At 35.3% G+C, this 23,521-nt stretch overlaps 1 protein-coding gene across 1 annotated transcript in view; it reads right to left on the minus strand.

Moving 5' to 3' along the window:
* SLC25A36 (solute carrier family 25 member 36) overlaps positions 1 to 22,120 on the minus strand; it is a 37,278-nt gene extending 15,158 nt beyond the window's left edge. Inside the window, exons 1-4 of the mRNA XM_037843878.1 lie at positions 21,822 to 22,120; positions 7,394 to 7,558; positions 3,815 to 3,892; positions 1,154 to 1,254 (exon numbers count right to left, since the gene is read on the minus strand). Coding sequence (XP_037699806.1) covers positions 1,154 to 1,254; positions 3,815 to 3,892; positions 7,394 to 7,558; positions 21,822 to 21,862 — 385 coding nt within the window. The 5' untranslated portion in view covers positions 21,863 to 22,120. The remainder of the gene's footprint in view (positions 1 to 1,153; positions 1,255 to 3,814; positions 3,893 to 7,393; positions 7,559 to 21,821) is intronic.
* Between the last annotated feature and the right edge of the window lie 1,401 nt (positions 22,121 to 23,521).

Below are 23,521 nucleotides of genomic sequence, written 5' to 3' on the forward strand. Positions count from 1 at the left end.
CAGGATCTTTAAGGTTGTCCCTTCCAGCTTTGAAACTTCAAGATCATTCAACAAGTACTAAATATAAAAAGCCTCAAAAACAATTTATAAGGTAAATGCTACATTTATTATATGGTAAGGGCTAGCAACCTTTCAGAAATCAGTATTTCAAACTTACACTTAATTTGTTAAATACATGGTTCAAATTGATCCAGTTTATTATTTCTAAACAAAATGATTAGCAGTTTAAGCACTCATTTTTAAGCACATAATTGACAGTCAATTTATTAATAAAGACAACTGATAAAAACAGCTAGTTGGCTCTATAAAGTCAAAGCATAATTTGAAAATGTAAGGTAAGTTACATGTGCAACAAATCTCAGAGAACTGAAGAGAATTTTCTATCAAGAACTTAAGTTTATGGCTTTGCCTAACATGCATGGCTGCAAATGATTCCAGAACCAGATTGGTCAAACCAATTTCCCACAGCTTATCTTTAAGTGCAGTCACAGAGATCCAGGACTAGTTGTTTTAATTTTGAATCATGTATAGTCATCAATCATGGTTGAAGTTCCTGGAAACATTCCTATAGCTAGCATGTATACATAGCCAGTGCCTAAATTTCAAGTGCTATCTAATGTGATTTACATAAAATGTTTCTCAGTGTCACAAATCCAGCCTATATACACATTTTTAAAAATACACACATTATGGTAAGTTATTAATAATAAACCACTCACAAAATGTCAACATTTGAGCACAGGACAAAATGAATACTTTACCAAGAACTGCTGGCACATTTCAGACAGAAGCCAAAACATGCAGCAAAAAGAGAAAAGGCACTAACAGAAATCGAGGAGAGAAGAGTAAATTACAGCTTGATAACTTATTTATAATAGTTTAATTATGGTTGAATTTAAAAATTTTTTTAAAGTGATCATTAACTATTTAGTGGAGTACTATACCATCACTTGAATTCCTAATTACAAAAATGCCAATTGACAAGACATTATAGAAACTTGAACAAATTTGCTTTATAACAAGTTTTTGCAGATGCTAATCAATGAAAAACACATTAACCATCTTAACTTTTCAGTGTAAATTCATCACAATTCAATATTAAGTCTCTAGGTTTTATAAAGTTATTATTTTTTTTAATATTATACATTCATACCTGCCATTGCAGCTGAAATCATGTGTACCTGGGTAGAATCAGGATCAAATACACCATTCAGCTTCTCCTTGCAATATGAATAAGCAGCAAAGTATATTGCTCTAAAATAAAGATTAAAATTTCATCAACAAGCAAGTTGCTTAATTTATAAGATTCATTGACTTGATCTTTCTAATTTTAAAATGGAGATAAAATATGTCCAGCATGGTAAAACATAAACTAAGTCTCAGACACATTAATTTAATTTACATTTTCCCATGAAGACCCCAAAGTACTTTGTGTAGACTCTTAAAAAAAAAAAAAAGAACACTCGAATGTAAATTTCCTAGCATCCTCAAACTAACAGCTCCCCCTCCAAAACTGCTGTGATGGTTACTTACTAGTTGACTGACTAAAACAAGTAATTTGGTATAAGATTTTGATGATTGGAAAATGCATGAATGTGTTCAGTGTGCAAAGCCAAGACTAAATATATTTAATGGAGTTAAGTAAATGTAGAAAAACACTTAAAAAATATATGGGGGGAGGAGGGGGAGAGCATAGAGCTGACCAAATTAATCAAAGTAAAAATAATTATTGGCTGGAAAAAACTTCAGCGTTCTTAACTTTAAAAACCTAGCCTTTCTCTGAATATTAGACAGGAAGGAGAAGGTAGAAGGAAAGATACAAATTTGATATCATGGTATATTCTAATTTACACTGTATTCATAACAGCAGACAGTATCCTTAAATAGAACAATTCGGACAACAGAAATCAGCCTCAGCAGGTCAAGTCATGTTTATAAACATTCCATTAAGTTTCTAAGTATTTCCCCTGTTAATTTATTGACTATGACTTTATGCATCCCTACTGTCGCCTCATTGTTGAGCTTTCCCAACATATTACTTTCTTGCTATATGAAATAGCCTGTATTTCCCCTCATCAATCTTGATTATCTGTCCAATAAGGTAGAGTAAGCAAAAAAGTGCATAGAGTAAACTTTACTGTTGCTCCTTTTTAAATGTGCTTAAGAAAAAAGGGAAGCTGATGTAATTTAAAATAAATCATTCTATTTTATTGAGAAAGAAAAAGAGAGGATACAATCAATGATGTCAAATTGTGAAGAGGAATAAACAATGCATTCCTAGAAATCATTAAGAAAACAGACACCCTAATAAGAAAATGCAACGAATATATACAGGCAATGCACAGAAGAGATACACAAAAAAATGGCCAATAATTATAAGAAAGGGCTGCGGCTGCAACAAGATAAACAAATGTATATTAAAATGGCAAAAACTCATTTTTAGTTGATTTGACAAAATATTAAAAGGATGGATAATAGCCAACATTGCTAAGGATGTGGATAAAGAGCAATTAATTCACTATTCGGGAATAAAAATATATTATGCCTTTTTGGAAGGCAATTGAGCAATACTCATTAATTTTAAATGTGTTTATGCCTTTTTATCCAGAAATTTTACTTTTGGGTAACCATCCTAAGAAATACACTTTTTTAAGAATTCACGAAACCATTGTTTTTAACAACAAAAATATGAAAATTATCAAACGTAAATGAATAAGGAATGCTTATTAATGCCAGAATATTCATACTATACAATTTTTAAAAGCACTACAAATTGTCATAGTAAGTGCTTCAAGATAAATTAGGTGAAATATTTAGTATGATTCAATTTATGTAAATGATAATAAGTACAAGTATAAATATCTTTTTATGCAGATAACAACCCAGAAAAATTACTGGAAGAATATATACCAAACTGGCAGATTTTCAATTTTTTTTTTCCCCACAAAAATTCTTCTAACTTCTAAGGTCAGAAAAGAATATAAGAATCCCCTACTTTACAAGTCAAGCCCTTAATCTTGAAGCTTGCTCTGGTGAAACTTATGGTTGTAAAGGGGAGGCTAAGTCCACCTATACTTATGCCTAGGAATCACCTCCAGAGAACCTCTGTTGCTGTTCAAATGTGGACTTTCTCTCTCTAAGCCTAACTTGGGGTGGGGGGCATGGAAAGAGTACAAGAATTCCCTCTCCAGGAGATTTGAGTACAAAAGCCCTAGCTATAAGGGAATTTCCAGACTTAGCTTGCAAATATTACTAGTTTTCTACCTTTTATTCTATGCAATATAAAGAGATAAATGTTATCTTCACTATTTTCAGCTTTAAATACAATACACACACAAAGATCTCAGTTCTATTCATGGACTTTTAAACATAGGACTGCTTAAAACGTTCGTCTATGAAATATAGCATTTCTTAAACCTCTAGCTGTAAATACACCATGCTTCTTTTGCTCCCCCAACTATAACACTATTAATTTCATATTTAATTCAAATATTATACCTTTCCCCTTATATTATAGAACATACTCTTTGTATTTATATTACTATTGCTAATTCCTAACAGTACTGAAACATTTTTAGTTTTCAAAATAGCCAGTACTATTTCTTGCCACCAAGCCTTACTTTATTATGGTTGTGAATTTGTTCTGTTAAGCATATAAAATCTCTAAAAAGAAAATAAAATATTTTAACTTCCCATAAACACTTAACACTGTATTTATAAATTTAACTATATTCATAAATTATAAAATCTCAGATACCTTGAAATAAGAAAAAGAGTACCATCACTGTGCTTGTTTTAAAAGTTTTTATCTTACCTGGAAGGAGCCACCCCCACTAAATTGGGCCCTAATCCTCTAAACAAGGAACGAGGCCCTTCTTTTTCTAAGATCACCCTGAAAGAGAAAAAATTTTTTTAGAAAGTGGTGTCTTTCAAAATCTGGTACTTACATAACAAGCATAAGGTCTAAATCCCATATACTTGTATCATAACTATGTTTATATTATAATATGTTGTACTACTCTTGTCAGCTTTCCTTACTTCTGAAAGTACACAGCACAAACTATTAAAGATTGATAATAGATTATTGTTAAAAAACATCATTCAGATTCTTTCATATTAAAAACATAAATTTCTACATATATTTTCATAATGATCATGCTACTCTCATTGTCAATCTAATTTTACTATCTTCACCAGCAAAGTCAATTCTCAGTTAGAAATGTAGTTCCTTGCTAGTATTTGAGGTCCTTTCCTTGATATTGGATAACATCATTCTTAGTACTGGAATTATTATCCTATCCAACCATTCCAGTAAAATGCTCTGGCAAAATCAGTCAGCCCAACATCCTTTAGAGTATTAAAATGGTTGGCCTGTTACTATTTCTCCCTCCACTGAGTTATCATTTATTATATTTAGTACTTATAAAGAGTTCTTTATGATTAGGCAGAACAGAGAAATAGAAAACAGGGGAAGCCCCTGCCATTGAGAAACTTGCTGTCTAGTTGTGGAAAAAGAATTATACTGAAACAAATAATTTAACAGACCATATCAACAAATACTGTATAAGCTAGATACACATATGTCCAGCAGATAAGAGAACAGAGGTGTGTCTCAGTTAGGAAGGCTCTCTGAAGAATGTTTTTAAACTAAATTTTGGAAGTGAGACGAACCAGGGATTGATGAAGAGTAGTACTTTGAGTAAGAGTGACAAGACTAGACCAGTGGTTCTCAAACATCTGTATGCTCAACAATAATCTCTTAAAAGGCAGCTGAGCATAACGGTAAAGAGCCTGAGCTGTAGGGCCCGACTTCCTGCGTATAAAGCCAAATTTTGTTAACTGACTAGCAGTACACAATGAAGCATCCTTTGTTTCATCAGCAGTAAAAAAGTGAAGAAAGACAGTACCCCTTCACTGGGTTACTGTGGGGATTAAATAAATTAATAAAGAGCTTAGAATAGTACCTGGCACACAATAAGCACTTGATACATCTTAATTTTATCATTATAATCATTTCTATTGGAGTTTTTGTTTAAAATGCAGATTTCCCTGATCCCACTACAAAATATTCTGATTCAATAAGACAATGTTATGCTTCCAGATGATGGACACAGTTGATACAGAACTACTTTTGATAAAACTAGATTAGACAAAAGCAGAGTAGGAATAACAACTTGTGGAGCAAAAGCACTAATAAGCCCCTAGGCTTTTGGCCTTGGTTCAAGAAATGTTATAAAAACTAAGAAATAGTCTACAAGTCGAACTCCCTGTTGACTTGTACTTTTGACTGTCGAGACTCTGGCCTTTTCATTTCTGAATGACTGATGATGTTGAGCCTTTTTTTTTTTTATTTATATTGTAAGTATTTGGTAGCCTTCACTAGTGAAACCATCTGAGCCTGGCATTTTCTTTGTGGGTAGGCTTTTAAATAATAAACTTAGCTTCTTTCATTAAAAAAAAAAAGACTCAAAGATTCAGTGTTTCTTAGCCTTTTCTGTATCAAAGATCCCTTTGAAAGATTAAGAAAGGTAAATGTACTTTCATTTATAGACTTACTGAAGCTAATCCATGAACCACCTGGTTAACAATCTATAATTGCAAAGATGTAATAACAAGTGTTAGGGAAGATGCAGAAATTCAAACTTTCATCATTGCTGGCTGAAATGTCAAATGATGCAGCCATACTGGAAAACACTTTAACTGTTCCTCAAAATGTTAAACATAAAGTTACCACATGACCCAGCAATTCCACTCCTAGGTGTATATCTAAAAGCAATGAAAACATATGTCCAGACAGTGGCATTATTCATAATTGCCAAAGAGCTGAAAAATCCAAAAGTCCATCAACCAACGAGTGGGATAAATGAAATGAGGTATATATCCATACAATAGAATATTTGGCAATAAAAGGATACATGCTACAGCATGGATGAACCTTGAAACATTATGTTAAGTGAAAGAAGCCAGGCACAAAAGATCACATATTGTATGACTCCATTTATATGAAGAGTCCAAAATAAACAAATCTTTGTATTGGGGGGAGGAGGCAGAGGCAGAGAATGGGTAGTAATTGCTAATGGGCACTTTTTTGTGTGTGTAGAGATGATGACAATATTCTAAACTCAGACTGTGGTACAGATGATTGCACAACTCTGTAAATATACTAAAAATGACTGAACTGCACACTTCAAATGTGTGAAATTTATAGTGTATGAATTATATCTCAATCAAATATTAATTTTAAAAAGCCATTAAAAAGACTGATTAGGACAGAACTCTTGAGTAGGTAAACAATGAGAATGAGGGTGAAGAGGTATCAAGGCAAAAGAAAATAGATTTTGAAGTTCCCTGTATACTGATGACAGCTGAAACATCCTAAGTTAACCATTATATGTGAAAGCCTAAAAAACTGAGAAACTAAAACACAGCCCAGAGGGTTTCCTAAAATTCCTGGGAGGAAAGCCAGAGAAGGCAAAAACACTGAAAAATAGAATACAAAATACAATATATCAGAGAAGTCAAAGAAGAATTTTAAGCAGAAGTAATCAGTGATAATAAATGTAAAAAAAAATATTAAAATACTCTCCCTATTATTTATCCAAGTATTTATTTACAATAACTATGGCGCTTTATTCCAAAATTGTTAACAATTTTTATTCTACCTATTCAGGTACTTAGGAAACTAAGTTGAAAAAAGGGAAAAGACTGGTGAAATCTTTTGGTAGTGAAGGTAAGCACACAGGATGAGTTTATTTACTATTACAAAATAAACACTACTGAACTAAGTTCAAATAGATTAAGTCCCAAGTGAGCTGATAAGGTAGACACACAAAGCATTCAGTTTCATAAGTAAGTTTAAACATGTAAAATCTGATAAATTTTTGAAATTTCAAATCCAATTTGTAACACAATGAAATACGGTTGAAATGTAAAGACAGATCTTTTTCAAACCATCAAGAAATGGCAAAAGAAACAATGAATAACATCTTAAAATTAGAACTCTGCTTTAAATTCAATTATGTTTAGGTTATATAAAAATCACAGACTATCATTAATTGGATGCACTTTCTTGTGAGTACTTTTAAAATTACAAACACACACACAGAGTTAACATTGACACCACCACAGTTCCTATAAAAGTTTTAAGGAAAAAACCCATTGTATAAACATAGAAAATTTTCCAGCTATACATAATTTGGGAATAATATTCTATTTTACACTAGTCATCTAATTGTTTCCATTGAGAATGATCATTTTTAATGAACATAATTCAGAGTAGTGTCTGTCATTAAGTTTTTAAAAAATACTTTCAAATATGGCAGAACGTAAACAAATATGTGGGAATCACTAAGGTGAACCGACTAAAGAAAATTCATGCATACTGTGCTCTCACTTTAGGCAATGTAGAGGTCCAGGAGAGACCACTCGGTTGACACTGGCCCCAGCCATGGTGTTCAGCTGAACTTCAGAGATATAAAGTGTCACAGAAGATGACTGCAGCCGTGTTTTGACAACTTCCAGTGGACATGTCAGAATAGCTCCCACTGTACCACCACATCTGAAAAAAAAAAAAAAAATCAAAAGAATAAAACCTATCTACTTAAGTAACAGTAACAATAACAATTAAGTAACAATGCCCACAGGTGTAAATACAGTGGGCAACGAGGCTTTCCCAAAGTACTAAAATTTCAAGTTTTAAATGACTTTGGAAGAATGGAAAACATTTTTTAAAAAAAGTTTTGTTTGTTTGACTGCAAACAAACAGCTTCAGTAGCTAAGAAATAACTGAGCTTAACATCTACCTGGCAAAAAGTTAGCCAAAATAAGAAGCCTTCAATGGTTGGCGCTGTTACTAAAATTTACCTTTAAGCCACAGAATACATTTAAATACTGTTGCATGGGTTTATTTAGTGCTCCTTGTTCAGGTTTTACTTGTGGGCTACTGAGACATAGACCGTTATTTAAGGTATAAAATATCTTTCAAGCTCGTAGCTTATATTTCAAAACTCAAGAAATGGTCTTCTGAGCAATAAGAAATAAACCAATAATGGCTACGTGTCCATATTTCTCCTATTTCAAATACCTAAATACTCAGAAGTGTTTCACTTACAAAAAGTACTGCACTTAAGTCTTACAATCAGTATCTATTAGGTCCATATGTGGAAATTTGTGCAAGGTAGGCAGGATTAGCTAGATGAATCCAATTTAAATACAAAGACTGATTTAGGTGTATTTAAAAGACAACAGCTCTTAACAAGTAACATTAGCTTGGACCTCCAAAGTGTGCAATAAAAGAAAAAGAAAAGCAGTCCACAACAGAAAGAAGTAAGACTATAAACAATCCTACTTCCAGAATTAAAAAAAATAACGGTATTGCATTAAAACATTAACATCACACCAAATAAAATTTAAGGTAAAAAATCCTTAAATAAGATCAAGAATATTTCATGTGAAGTACCACAAGCCACCAAGAAAATGAAATAGAAACAACCTTTAATGCAACTAACATGAGAGTGAAAAAATTTAAAATAAAACTATTAAAATAGAGGACATCTATATCTAACATAATAAAACTCAACCCTTCACTCACATACTTAAAAATTAACTCAAAAGGGATCATAGACCTACATGTAAAACACAGAACTATAAAACTTCCGGAAGAAAACATTTGGAAAAAAAAATCTTTCGAATCTTGGGTTAGGTGCAGATTTCTTAGCTGACCAAAAAAAAAGTATAAACCATAAAAAAAAATTTGATAAATTTGGACTTTTCATCAAAATTAAAAATCTCCACTCTTTGAAAGAAACTGTTAAGAAAATGAAAAGACAAGCCACAGACTGACAAAAAAAATTTACAGAACACATATCTGATAAAGGATTTGTATCCAGAAAAGTCTTAAAACCCAATAAGCAAGCAAACAATTTAAAAAATCTCAATAAAAAAGATCTGGACACTTCATCACGGGCAAATAAACACATGTAAAGATTTTTAAAATTATTTGTCATCACTGAAATACAAATTAAAACTATAATGAGTTTTCAGTGAACATCTTTTAATGGCTAAAATTTAAAAATACTGACAATAAGTGCTGGTGAGGATGAGGAGCAACTGGAAATCTAATCACTGCCGCTGGGAATGCAAAATGTTTCTGTCATTCTTGACTGATTCCTATAAAATTAAAGTACAACCACACAAAGAACTGGATGAGTTTTTACAGCAGCTTTATTCTTAATAGCCAAAAAACTGGAAATCCAAATGTCCATCAACTGGTAAAGGATAAGCAAATTATGGTACAGCTATACAATGGAATACTATTCTGTGGTAGAAAGCAACAACATGGATGAAGCTCAATTGAAAAAAAAACCCAGACACGAAAGGCTATTTATTGTATGCTTTCATTTTTATGACATTCTGGAAAAGGCAAAACTAGAGGGACAGAGTTGAGAAATGAGATCAGTGTTCAGGGACAGAGGGAACTGACTGCAGAGGGCTTCTTGGGATGACAGAAAGTATCTTGATTATAGTGGTGATTATATGACCTTATATATTTGCCAAAACTCACTGAATTTTGTACACTTAACATAGGGTAAATTTTATTATATGTAAATTATGCTTCAGTAAATGTGACTACCAAAAACAAATACGTGGAAATTAGTAGGAATTGCTAGAATATGAACTAACACCTAGAGCTGAATACAATTATATTCGGTGAAACATTTAATCATAATAAACTTCATATTTAAAATTTTTTGATTGATTGCTTTGAACAGGAATGAGAAACTTTAACCCAAAATAAAAGAAAATGTCAAAACCATAATTATATTATTACAACTCAACACATCAATTAGATAAAGTAATAGGGTTACAGAAAATTTGCAATAAAATTAAGATCTAAGAGAGCCCTCTATACTCAATAAACAAGGAACAGATATTACTCCTAAACAACCATTAAATAGTCTTAAAACCTGGTTAGATATTAGGCCACAAGGAAAATCTTACATAGAAATGACAGGAGTGACTATGTTAATTGTTAGGGTCAAGTAGTAAGAAAAGTGAGTCATCACAGTTATAGGCTATAGTGTCTGCAAAGCAGAAATCCAAAGATCCTGTGCAGTATTCTGCACCATAGTCACACCACAAGCATGGTTTATTTACAGCAAATCATATTTGTTTTGAATTTGAATTTGCCTAGATTTTTTTTTTTTTTGCTGTTTAATGTATTCACTTTGCAAATTTATTGAACATAAAATCCAAACAAGTTCAAAATTTGTAATACACATATACATTAGTTTTGGTTTTGTATCATGTAAAATCTAAAAAATATATTTTTGGTTTTCACAATGGACATGAACCACTTCTATAATTAAAATAAAAAAGTAAAACAAAACAAACAAAAAGCAGAGTTAGCACATGAGGCCATGATTCCTAGCCAGTCATTTCCTAATTACTCATGTTACTTTTATCTTAAGTCATTTTAAAGTAATTATTATGATTATTGATTAGGATTAACATAGATAAAACTATTGCTGTTAATAATTATTTAAAATCTCTACTTACGAAAAGTTCGGATCAACTACATTAAATTTATCTCCTCTCCCTGTCAAAAAACTCACTGTCTAAAGGAAAATGCCACAAGGTCAGAGAGAACAAGAAAAGAAGCCTGAAGACAAGATTTCAACCAATAAAGCAAAGGAAAAGGGTAACCAAACTTAGCAAAGAGGAAGAAACGCTTACAAAGGGAAGTATCAAAGAAAAGTAAACAGTTTTGCCCTGCAGAATCTCTCAGAGGCAAGACAAGAGGACTAAAAACAGAAGGACTGACTGACAGGCTAGGCTGTACAGCAAAATTAGGATGCCCAGGTTAGACTAATATATTTGACCATTTGAAAATAAATATTCAAGTGTAAGTACTCCTTAACCTCAGGAGAAAAAATAAGTTATTGAAGAGAAAAAAGTCAACATAATTTGCAACTTAGCTGGGCAATAAACAGTATTTATATTGTAACAAGCACTGATTACTGATTAACAAAAAATTGTGATATAACTATACTGAAAGGATGGAAAGAAGGGGAATTGGAGAGTGGTACAAATTAACTAAATCTTCATCTATGATAGTGGTGTATAATATATATGTATAATATATGAATTTGAAAATCGAGACAAGAGCATACTAATTTAGAAATGTGAAGGGAGATTCCAAAAGAAATAGCTAAGACTAGTAAGAAGTTCCCGGTAGGAGTAAGGGAACTTAGGAATTCTGATTTTGTTGTCTTTTAGCACTTTTTTTTTTTTTTACCATATCATACATATTTTAAATTTTAAAATAATTTTCATCAACATCATAGCAATAAGTTCTCTAATAAAAAGCAGGGTTTCTTAACTCTGGAGATGTATTGTTGACATTTGCAGGAGCCGATGAACCCCATGAAATTGTATGAAAAAATGAAGGTTAAGAGTCTTGACCACTTAATCACCAAGTTGAGAAGTGCTTGGTCCCAGCCACTATTATAATATCTTGCCTAGGTTGTCTTGCAATAACCTCCTCATTAGTATCCCTGCCCTACCCTAGTCCTGTCCCCTCCAATGTATTTTTAATAGTCAGTGATTCCATTAAAACATAAATCACATCAAGTCACTCCTCTGCCCAAAACTCTCCAATGACTTCCTATGTTATGCAGAATAAAAGCCCAAGTCCTTACCATAGCCTAGAAGACCTACACAATCTGCTCTCCTCTGATCCCTCTGATTTCACCTCCTACTATTCACTTTCTGACTCATTGTTCTCCAGCCACTTTAATTATCAAATTCTAATACACCAAGCATGCTCCTGCCTCTACTTGTAATATTCTTGCCACAAATATTGGGAATGGGTTACTTCTTCACCTCTTTCATATTCTTGCTCAACTGTCAATTCTCAGTGATGCCCTTCCTGATCACCATATATAAAATTATATCCACCAACTATCTCTATACACCTTCGTTGCATTATTCTTCTGTACAGCACTTAAAACATGCAAGCACTCAGATGTGTTGAATGAGGAATGAACATTGTAGCATCTGGTATCCCAGTATTTAAGAAGTGGGAGAGAGAGTATCTGATACAACTTCCTTATTTTGTAGATAAGGAAACAGAAGCCCTCCAAGAGGAAATTATTCTTAAAGAACAAACCATATCTCCTAATTTCGTATACAGCCCGTTTCTCTCTTTATCAGTGGCTGTCAAATTTTTTACTTCAACCCATATAGAAATATATTTTACATCATACTTAGTATGCCTTCATGCACACACGAACATTTCAGAGCAACCATTATCTTAATATTTTCTATTCTACTATTTTTAAAACATAGGTCACAAACTCAACAAACTGATTTCATGATCCATTAATGGGGTTGCTATGCAATTTGAAACACACTGTTCTATATTAATTAGATGTAATTTGACTAGGCAGGGTAGGGGAAAATTGTTCTTCTATATTGTTATTATTATATATCTTATGTAACTTGGGGATAGAGGTATATTTATGGGCTGGTCAATTTAGTGCAGAAGATTAAAACAAGGTACTACTTAGTCTGCAGGTTGACAACACATTCTCTGCTTTATAATTAAATGGATGCAAACACAACTAACATTAAATATTTTTTGTCTCATTTATAAATCTGTAAGAGCTAGACAGCACAATTATTCCATAAACAAAATATAAAATAACTAATGGAAAAGACTGGAAAATATTTTTAAAACCTCTATATGAATATCAAAACATTTAATATTATATCTTATTCCACTCCTCCACAAAGTTTCTTAGCAATGAATTCTAATTTAAATCTAAAAAAAAAAAAAAAAAAAAACTTATAATAAGCACTCTTCATAAACATCAATTTGCATAGTCAAAATAATGTTTAAAAAATTAGCAAGATATTTACTGCCTTCTAACTGGTCTTGTTATTCTTTGATCCAATGATGTGGACAATGAGTTAAGATCAGATATAAAGTGTAGCCAATGTCATTTGCTAATAAAGTCCTAAGTTGGATGCTACGTGGGGAGTTAACGCTTAATTGGTACAACAGTTTCTTTTCAGGGTGATGGAAAAGCTTTGGTAATGGATGGTGATGATGGCAGTAAACGTAATTAACACCACTGAACTGCATACTTGGAAGGAGTCAAAATGAAAATTTTGTTACGTATATGTTACCACAATAAAATTTTTTTAGAAGTTGTGATTCAAAATTATTTCTATAAAAAAGTCACTCACTCATTTGCCCTCTAGGCATTATTGGTTGGCAAAGAATTCTGAGGAGAAAACAGCCACATTTTATAGTGGAAGAACATGCAAGTTCATTTTTCTCTAACATCAAAAACCCAGAAAGAATAGTTTCTAGATTCTGAATCTAATATAACTGTTAAATGTCACCATACCCTTGGTATGTACACATTAAGGCAGCTCAACTATTATGTTCTTAGTGAAATTATCTGTATCAATGCTCATTTGAAATTTCCTAAGGTAAATGTCTCAAATTTTAAAGACATGACAAAGACAAGGGTGTCTGGCAAGTTAGGTAATCATATGCATTGGTCTTATAGAATATTTAAGAATTGTTTAACATGGTTATCACTAATAACTTTAAACGACATTTAAAACTATTCCATTTTCATGATATTTGCCAAATTGTACAATAATTAAATTGTCACCTGAGACTGAAATACACACATTTTTAGTGTGTTGTACTACTGCAGATACTAGTAATACCAAACATTTGTAAGTATAATTGTCTAAGAACTTTTAAGTTGCTTCTACTTGTTCTTTCTTGTACGTAGTAAGACTACAAATTCTGGTATACCAGGGGTTCCAGCTACTTAGGGCCTTATGGACCCTTTTAGTAAATCAGTGGCTACTGAGAATGGGAATTTTATTTTGAAGCAAGGCAGTGTAACCAAGAGAATGGTTAAAAAAAACAAAGCACAGAAAAGTTTGCACAAACAGGTCTTATAAGAGCAGGGCCTCTGCTGCCGGGCTTCAAAGTGCTCTCCCATTGTGATCGTTAGGTTCATGTGTTAACTTGGCCAGGTGATGGTACCCAGCTGTCTAGTCAAGCAAGCACTGGCCTAACCATTGCTGCGAGGACATTTGTGGCTGGTTAATAAGCCAACAGGCTGTGACTGATGACGTCAACGAAGGGTGTGCCTTCACAATGAGAGAATGCAGTTGGCTGGATTTAATCCATCAGCTGAAGTCCAGATAGAGGACCTTCACTTGCTGTCAGCTGGATTTAATCCAATCAATCAGTTGACTTTAAAGCAAGACAGAGGACCTTCACTTCTTTGGCTGACAAGCAAAGTGTTTCCTGAGGAGTTCATCAAAGTTGCCAGGTCATTTCCTGAGGAGTTCATTGAACACTTCATCAAAGTTGCCAATTCATTTCCTGAGGAGTTCATCGAACATCATTGTAGTTTGCTGCTTGCTCTATGGAATTTGGACTTGTGCATACCACAGTTGCATGAGACACTTTTATAAATCTTCTATTTATCGGTATCTCTCATTGATTCTGTTTCCCCAGAGAACCCTAACTAATACACCCACTTAAGTTGTAGCACAATAGGAATCAGAAGTTGGGCATGGGGGTATGGGGAAGCTGGAGAAAGAAACTGTTCACTAAAGTAAATATGAGTAGCAACCAGATCCATTTCAGCCATGATGCTAAGAGTCACAAATCCCTAGGTCAGGTGTTCAGACATAAATCCCCAACAGCTTGGTAACTCTAAGCAGCTAAGCTACTAGATTCAGTTCCCCTCGTAGCCATATACAAGTAAATGCAAGGCATCCCAGAATTCTGCTAGGGAAAGAGGTGGTCATGGAGAAGAACCAGCACCAAGATTCCAAGACAGAGTACTGCTGACTGTTAGACATATGCCCTTCATTTTAACCTTCTGGACATGTATGACCCAGGAAACTTGTTTTTAATAGGCAAAGTAATTTATAAATGAACAAAATCTTTTCTGATTGAGTTCACAATATTGGGTATGTATGTGTACACATATGCACAGTCACATATATAAAATAAGCACCTTAGAAATATATTTTTGTTAACTTCATGTAAACCTATTTTGTCAAATAACTGCAGTATTTAGCTACGTAAAGCAAAATTAGTAGGTTGAAATATTTTGTCATTTTTCTGCCTGAAGGTAATACCCCACTGTAATTTACTGACTAGGGCATTAGTCAAATTAAGAAATAACACTAAAGAGATTTCATTAAAATGTTAGCCAAACCCCATGATTGTTTCAATCTCAAAACATGTTAGCCTGGTTCCTGAAATTCTATAAAATCATTTAGGAAGTCTTACCAAAAATTGTTCCTCTGCTAGTATATTTGAATAAATATTTTCTCTGAAGATTTAGTTTTTGGGCAAGAAACTATACAAAAATTCTTATACAATGGTACTATTAGATATACTTGACATTCATTTATGAAAAGTCAGAGAGGTATTAAGAGTGGCTAAAAATAATCGTTTTTGTTTTTTTAAATTTAAGGTATGAACAGCATTTCTGATAAAGAAAAAATTAACAGGCTATTCTTATTTTGAATGCTAAAGCAAATTCAAAAGAACACTAATACTGAACAAAACCAGAAAATGTTAACAAATTACTTAGGTAATCATGGTTTAATTCTCCAGATTGATAAATAGCACAAAGGGAATAATACAGATCAATATGTTGTACAGCCCAAGATGCAGCTGTATAATCTTCATTTTAATTTTATTAGAAAAGGAAAACTAACAAGATAGATGGAGGAGTAAAATTCATTATAGAAGTAAAATATGCTTTGGGCATATGGTTCATTTAGTAAAGGTAATTTTCCCCATGAACCACTGCTTTGTTCTTTGTTCCCCTTTGTAGCAAACCTCAAAACTGTTTATATTTGTGGTCTCCAATTTCTCTCCCACTCCAATCAGGGTTCCTTCACCCCTCTCCCGGTCCCCACCCTACCCCACCCCATGGAAACTGCTAATCAAGGTCACTTTCAATTGTTAAATTCAATGATTAACAGCTGTCAGACCTCATCTAATTGTTTAATCGAAAGTAACATTTGACAGCTGATTACTCACTCCTTCCTTGATGCTTTATTTGGCTTCCAGGACATCACAATCTCTTGGTTACTCCTTTAGCTCTTTTTGCTGGTTCTTCCTCTTCTCCCAACCTCCTGTTAAGAGTCTCCCAGAAGTCAGTTCTTGGTTCTCTTTCTTCTTCTCTATATTCACTCCCTTAGTGATCTCATCTAGGCTCTTGGCACCATCTATGTGCCCATGACTACTAAATGTATCTCTCATCCAGACTTCTTTTCTGGTCTCCAGGCAAATAATGTCCAACCACCTAAACAACTGCCTTCTTGACATTTCTACTTCTCAAACTTAACATATTTAAAATGGAACTTCTGATGTCTTCTGCTCTACCTTGTTCCATCTGCAACTTTGACCATCTCAGCTATAATTCCATCCTTGTTCCAGATGCCCAAACCAAAAACCTGGGAATTATTCTTGACTTTTCTTTTTCTCACACTCCACATTCACTTAATCACAAATCCTGTTATACCTTCAAAATACACCCAGAATTTAACCTTTCTCACAATGTCCACTACCTCCAACCTGGTCTGAACCACCATTATCTTTCATCTCGATTACTGCAAAAGTCAAATGTTCTCCCTTCTTCAGCCCTTGCCCCATGTACAGTCTATTCTAAACATGGCAGCCAGAATTATCCTTTTAGTTATTTACTGTGACATTTATTATTCCCCCCCCAATCCCTTTTTGGATAACTGTGACTATTCTTTAATACTACATTAAAAGTCAACAAGTGGTAGATTATAAAAGGTTAGTTGCACTGTGGCAGTGGAACTGTATCAATGAACTTTTTGTACTGTCACATTAAAATCCACTGGTCTATCTGATACTGAATCAAGATGCACTGATCATTTAAGATGCATTGGGTTTTGTGGGTCGATCTTCCTTATGTTGACACGTTTTATTATGTATATATATAAATCACACTTCCTTACTATCACTACCCATCTCATCAGAAATGTCTTCAGGTATTGGAAAACTGTTAAGCTCACAGTAGTCCAAGACTTAGAAAATTTTAATTTTTGCTTGAAAACTCAAATTTTATCATTGGCAAAAAATACTATCAGTTATTTTCCTTGAAGCAACAGTCACTTCTTTTATTCTTTTAAGAAAATGTCTGCCTAATATTTTTGTCTGAATAGCAAAAGCCTGTCAACCAAGTGTTCTTTCAAGAAAGAATGGTGCTCCATGAAAAAAACAGGCTACTTCAGCGTGCAACTCAAACAACTGAAAACTACACTCTGACAGGTAGAAATACTTTATGCATATTTCTCATTTTGTCACACAGATTATTAAATACGATGTGTACTCAAGGGTACAGATTCAACAAAATTTTTACTACCTTACCTAAAACATTCTTAAGTGAAATTGTTTGTTTTTTTTTTTAACTGCAAGTGCCTGGTAATGAAGAAATTGTTTGTTTGTTTTTTTAACTGCAAGTGCCTGGTAATGAAGAAATTGTTTGTTTGTTTTTTTAACTGCAAGTGCCTGGTAATGAATAACTTCTACCAGTACAGTTTCCTGCTGCTGCTTTGATTCACGCTAAGGCATCAGCTGTTTTACCCATCGTTGCTTTTACATCCTTAGTGCAAATATCAACACAGTTTAAAAGACAAATAATGTCTTAATATTTTTATGAAAATAGTGTTAATGTCTCAGATTCCTGAAAGAGTCCTGGGAACTCCCAGGGGTCCCTGACCCACATTGCTATTCTATAATAGTCCACGTCAGAATAAGCAGTTTTCCTTAAATTTGCAATCTATTAGTGAGATTGAAAGATTGCATTTGTAGAAAATAAGAAAAAAGAAGGAAAAGGAGGAGTGGGGAAAATTTAGGAAATAAGACATGGATATCATGAAGTGAAGGTAAACCACATTACTTATATGTTTAAGTATTCTACTTCTGCCCCAATCTTACAAGGAAGCATATGAAATAAATTAACAAGTGTCATTATTATAAAATTTCTGCAGAATCAACACATCTGGTACAAAGTGGGAGCTTCTTATTGAATAAATGATAGAATTCCAGGATATCGAAATAACTTAAACACTTCCTTAGATAATCTGTGATATTACTCTATCAGAGGAGCTACACAGAAACATTTCATCCACTTAAAAAAATTTGAATGTTTATTCCTATTTTAGAAAATCTCTTTAAATAGGAGAAAAGTGAACTGCTTCTTGGTGGACACATGGAGCAGGTATAATAACCAGATAATTGATAATTCTGTTAAAGTATATAAAAATACATTTCAAATTGCTTATATCTTTATATAGACCAAAAATGATTACAGAGATATAGCTAAAATTCAATCAGATTTACCTTTTGCAAGCTACATGAGTTGCCTCCATAACCAATTAACCTAACCAATGAACTTACAAACTCTGAATATCAACTCTGGCAAAAGCATAATGGGACCAAAGGGTGTCTTAGAGAAAGCACGAGTTATGGATGTATGTCTCCCAGACCCAAGAAAGGTCCAGTGACACTCTTGTTTTAAATGTTCCTGCTTTAATAGTACAGCTATTAAGCTATTAGAAATCTTCCCGAGATCCTGACACATACTTGAATGTATGCCATTATAAACATCACTACGAAAATGTTTACAACCCAAAGGCTCCATATTCAGACAATCTTTGCCTAAATTAAATGCCATTATGAAAGATTACACTTGGTTATTTTAAAATATATTCAGAACTTTCATAACTCAATCCAAGGGTCCGAATGTGTGAAGAACCCTAGGCACGACAGCTTAGAGAAAGAGATCTCTCCATTCCCCTATCTAGTTATTATAACTTCTACTAGTTTATATAATTCTATCAGGATAAACAAAAACTAAAATCTAATTTTCTCTGAAGAACATTCTAAAAATGACTGTCTAAATAAGCAACTTGTAATATAAAGAATTAAGACATCTTCAATTAATAAGAATATTAAACAACCTACATTACATCTCCACAATGCTTAGCACAATGTAGCTTCCAGAATATTCTAGAGTTGAATTTATATGATATAGGGCTGGAAGACTCTTTAGAGATAACTTATGCCTCATTTTACATGTATGAAAAGTTGTTTGACCTTTTACATCTCAGTGTTTTTCCTTATTTCAAAGGGGCTGAACTAGATCTCTACTATTCTTCCCTCTTCTAATGTTTCTCTAAAAAAAGAAAGGCAGGCTAAGTTAAACAATGGGCCATAGTTAATAGTACAATTATAACTATGTGCTTTCACGAATTGTAGCAAATATTCCACACCAATGCAAGGTGTTAATAACAGGGTGGTATATGGGAATCCTGTCTCTTATGCATGATTGTTCTATAACCCACAACTTCTTTAATTAAAAAAAAAAAAGATTAAAAAAACGATAATTTAAAAAAAATGAAAATCTGATCTTATCACATTGGGTTTTAAACTATCCAGTGGTCTCTCTCTCACTCCATGAAAAAGCCAAAGTCGTCATCTTCGCCGCATCCCAAAAGGCCCCACAAGGAACAAAGAAGTGTAAACAATGATGTTTAACGAAATATTACTTATAATTGCAAAACAATGGAAACAACTTTAATGTCCATCAATGGTTAAGGAAATTATGATATATCCATACTACAGAATACTAAGAAAGGGAGAAATAAAGCAAATGTGGAAAAACATTAACAATGGGTGAATCTAGGTGAAGGATATATGGAAGTTATAAAAGTCAAAGGTAAATATATTTTCAAATAAGTTAAGAAATACAAAAAGAAAAAATTAGGCAGCTCTGTATATACTGAAATGGAAATATTTCAACATACTTTTGTTGTAAAAAATGAAATCATGCAGACTTTAGTAACTTTAAAAATCAAAACTGTTTTCAAAAAAAAGGGGCGGGTTTTAGAGAAATGACTTAGGCAACCACATATAAATGTAGAATCAAGAAAAGATGCAAAGGAAGAGAATTTACAAGGTTGAGCACCTATCTTGTGTACTTCACTTACACACTTGTATAAAGGTACTATACTAGTACCTCATTTAATACACTAACTTGCACATGCTAGGCTTTTTTGTTTGTTTCTAATCTACTTGTATTTAAATGCTGCAAAAATCCTCCATTACTGTTCTTAAAAAGTTAACCAGAAGGGGCTTTCCATGTATGAATAAGTCACTGATGACCCTACTCCAAAAAGATAAATTTTTGCAATCAAGTTAACATTTATTTCAAATGTAAGTGTACCCTATTTTTAACGAAACTTGACATATGAATTTTGAATGCAGAGAAACAGAATTTTAGGAGCTGGGGAAGGGCCTTGATGAAGCAATTAAAAGCAGAGTTTGCCCACTTCTCACTCAAATTAAAACAGTGGCCAGAACTACATCTGTGGTCTCCTAATTTTTAGATCTTTCCAAATGATCTACCTGTACGAGGTAATGCCATTATTTGCATGACAAGACATATTTGCTTTATAAAAGTATTTACCACAGGACCAGCTACATAACTAGATTTTAAAAAATCAATTTGTCAAGATTATTGGTAAAACGTTCCAAAAATATGGAAAGCAAACCGCCTAAACCTGGTTTCACGGAGTAAAAGAAAAATATTTTCATGCCAGAACCGTGGCTGGCCCATCAATGGTATACATGTACAATAAACGTTGAATGAACAGGCCTGCTTAAGGCAGAAAAGAGCCTTAGCATAATAATTCACCGTAGGCATTTTTGAAAAAACTCTTTATAATCCTACAGGCAAGAAGTAACTCTTAAACATAAAGCAGCTATGATTCTCCAAATAATGTGGAAGGAACGTATCTAAAGGGGAGACTAAATTGGCTCAGCAAAATAGATGCAGCGCTCAGATAGATGTGGCAATCACTTTAGGTAAAATCTTAGGCTTAGTCCTAAAATCTTGTATACACAGTAACTATCGTCAAAGCATTTGATCCCTCGCTATCCCCACATTCTCCTTTAAACAGAAAAAAAGCAGTAGATGTACAGAAGGATTGGTTTTGTTGGAAAAAAAAAAAAACAAAACCTGAGCCCACAGTCATTGCCGCTTTGTACCACATCGCGCAACCTGGAGACGCTTGGGAAGGGAATTTTCCGAGAGTTGGCGACAACATTCGGCTACTGCAGGAGAAAGAAAACCAAAGCCTTCCACGATCGTGCCTTAAGTCCCCTTGGGAATCACCCGGCAGAGCCTAGAGCTCGGAAATCCGAAGCTGGAGGTCCAAAGTGGGGCATGAGTGACGTGAGGAGGCCCCAGCACGCGCCGCCAGGAGAGAAGGCGAAGGAGGCCTCGGCGCCCATCTTGTCTCTGGCCGCCGCACTTCCCATCCTGGGCCATGCAACCTACGCGAAACCCGGAACTATGCTCCTCTAAGCGGCCCCACATGCCGGACACCGGCTAGGCCGCGGCGGCCGGGGGGCCAGACGCCGACCACAGCTCCGCCTGCTGCTCCTCAGGCCCCCGAATCCGTACCCCGCTGCCGTGGGTCCAAGGCCTCACACCCCGCCTGGGGTTCACACGCCTACACTCATCCCCGACCGGACCTCCCCCACTCACTCCCTGCCTCACCCCCTCGACTCCGGGTGCACGGGCCTTCCCCTCCACCGGATCTCACCCCCTCAACCCCCTGGCCTGCGCTTCAAGCCACAACCCCAGTTTCACCCCCAGCACCCTCAGCACTTGTCCGCACGCACCCCCGCACCCACCCACTCCAGCTGCGCCCAGCCGTACCCCCCAGCAAACAGATGCACCAACGTGTCCCTCTGGCTCATTCTCTCTCCCGCATGTCCTCCGGGCGCTGAGGCGGGACGCAGATCCGGCCGCCCGCTACGGCCTGCGGCTTTGGTCCCGGACTAGAGACGCACAGCGGCCCAGGGACCTCGAGGAGAGCGAGCACAGACGCGGCTGCAACAAGCAGCCCCTCACAACGGCGCTCCAGCCGCGCCGCCTCGCGTTCTAGCTCGGCGCTCCTCCTAGAGCCTGAGAGCGGCGCGGCGGAGGCGGCGGGAAGCGTGGTGGGGGCGCCATGAATATTTGGGTGACACCCCCCCTTAAATAAACAGAAGCTCCCATTGGTCTGCGCTGTGATGACGTCATGCGGCCGGCTTGCCTTTTTCACGTGATCGCTAGGGCTTCCTGAATGAAAGGGGTTGTGAGGCGGGGCCAGGGCGCTTGCCTGGAGTGTAGTAGGTCACCGCGCCCTGGCATCCAAATCCTGGGGGCCGGGAAAACTGCACCCAGTATCCGTTTAGCCCGCGCAAGCGAGTGGGTTCGGGCCGCGAGCTGCCCACCCAGGGATACTGGAAGAATCGCTTGGGTTTCGGATTCGCAAGCGGAGCCGGGGCGAAGAGCGCGCGTAGTCTCTGATTTACTTTTTAAAAATTGGGTGTATGACCCAGCATTTCCTCTTCTTGGTGTCTACTTCAGAGTAACACTCTCACAATGTATGAAAAGGCTTTTATGAGGGCGCTCATGACAACGATGCTTGTAATAGCGGAAAATTGGGATCTGTAGGGGAATGGAAAAACAAATCGTGGAAAATTCTTGCTATAGAATATTATGCAGTAGTGACAGGGTGAGGTATACCCATATGGGAGAATCTCCAAGGCGCAGTCAGTAAGAGGCAAATTGGATTGAGACATTAAAGTTTATCTTAGAAAGTACAAGGAAAACGGGCATTTACTCATTATTGTGACCAGGAAGGTGATAATTGTGTGTCACCTTCCTATATGTATACACAAGAAGGTGACAGACTAAGGGAAAGAAAAGATTAAGGAAAAGAAAATCACCAGGACATGGTGATTAAATATTTTTAATTTTGGTTAATTTTAAAGTACTTCTAAGGTGCAGCAAAGCACAGAAAATTTAACAGATAGTCCTGTACTCATCACCCAGATTGAACAAATGTTAGTATTTCCCACCATTTTGCAGTCATAACTGTGCTTCCACCTGCAAGGTCCTCATCATTGTTTCCCATCCGTGTGGAATTATCTAGGGCCCACCTTCCTTTCCTTCTAGGGCCACTTCCTCTATTCATCCCACCCATGTGTGGAATTAGCTAGGGCCACCTCCTCTTATGCAATCTTCCCTGATTGCTTCAGCCTCTATGCTTTTTACCTTCTCCTGAATTCCTATAAAATATACAGACTGCATCCCACCATCAACTCCACAGGAAACACTCATCTTAAAATGAGGATAAGGTACTGTATTAGAATTCTCTAGGGAAACAGAACCAACAGGAGCTATCTGTAAATATTATGAGATTTTATAAAAATGTCTCAAGCAACTCTGGGGATGGGATGCACAAGTCCAATTTCCATAGGGCAGCCTACAAGTGGGCAACTCTGATGAAGGTTTTCAATGAATTCCCCAGGAAGAGCTGGCTGACTGAAGAACAGGTGAGAATTCTCTCTTCTGACTGTTGAAGTCAT

This window comes from Choloepus didactylus, chromosome 1, assembly GCF_015220235.1.
Source record: "Choloepus didactylus isolate mChoDid1 chromosome 1, mChoDid1.pri, whole genome shotgun sequence".
NCBI lineage: Eukaryota > Metazoa > Chordata > Mammalia > Pilosa > Megalonychidae > Choloepus > Choloepus didactylus.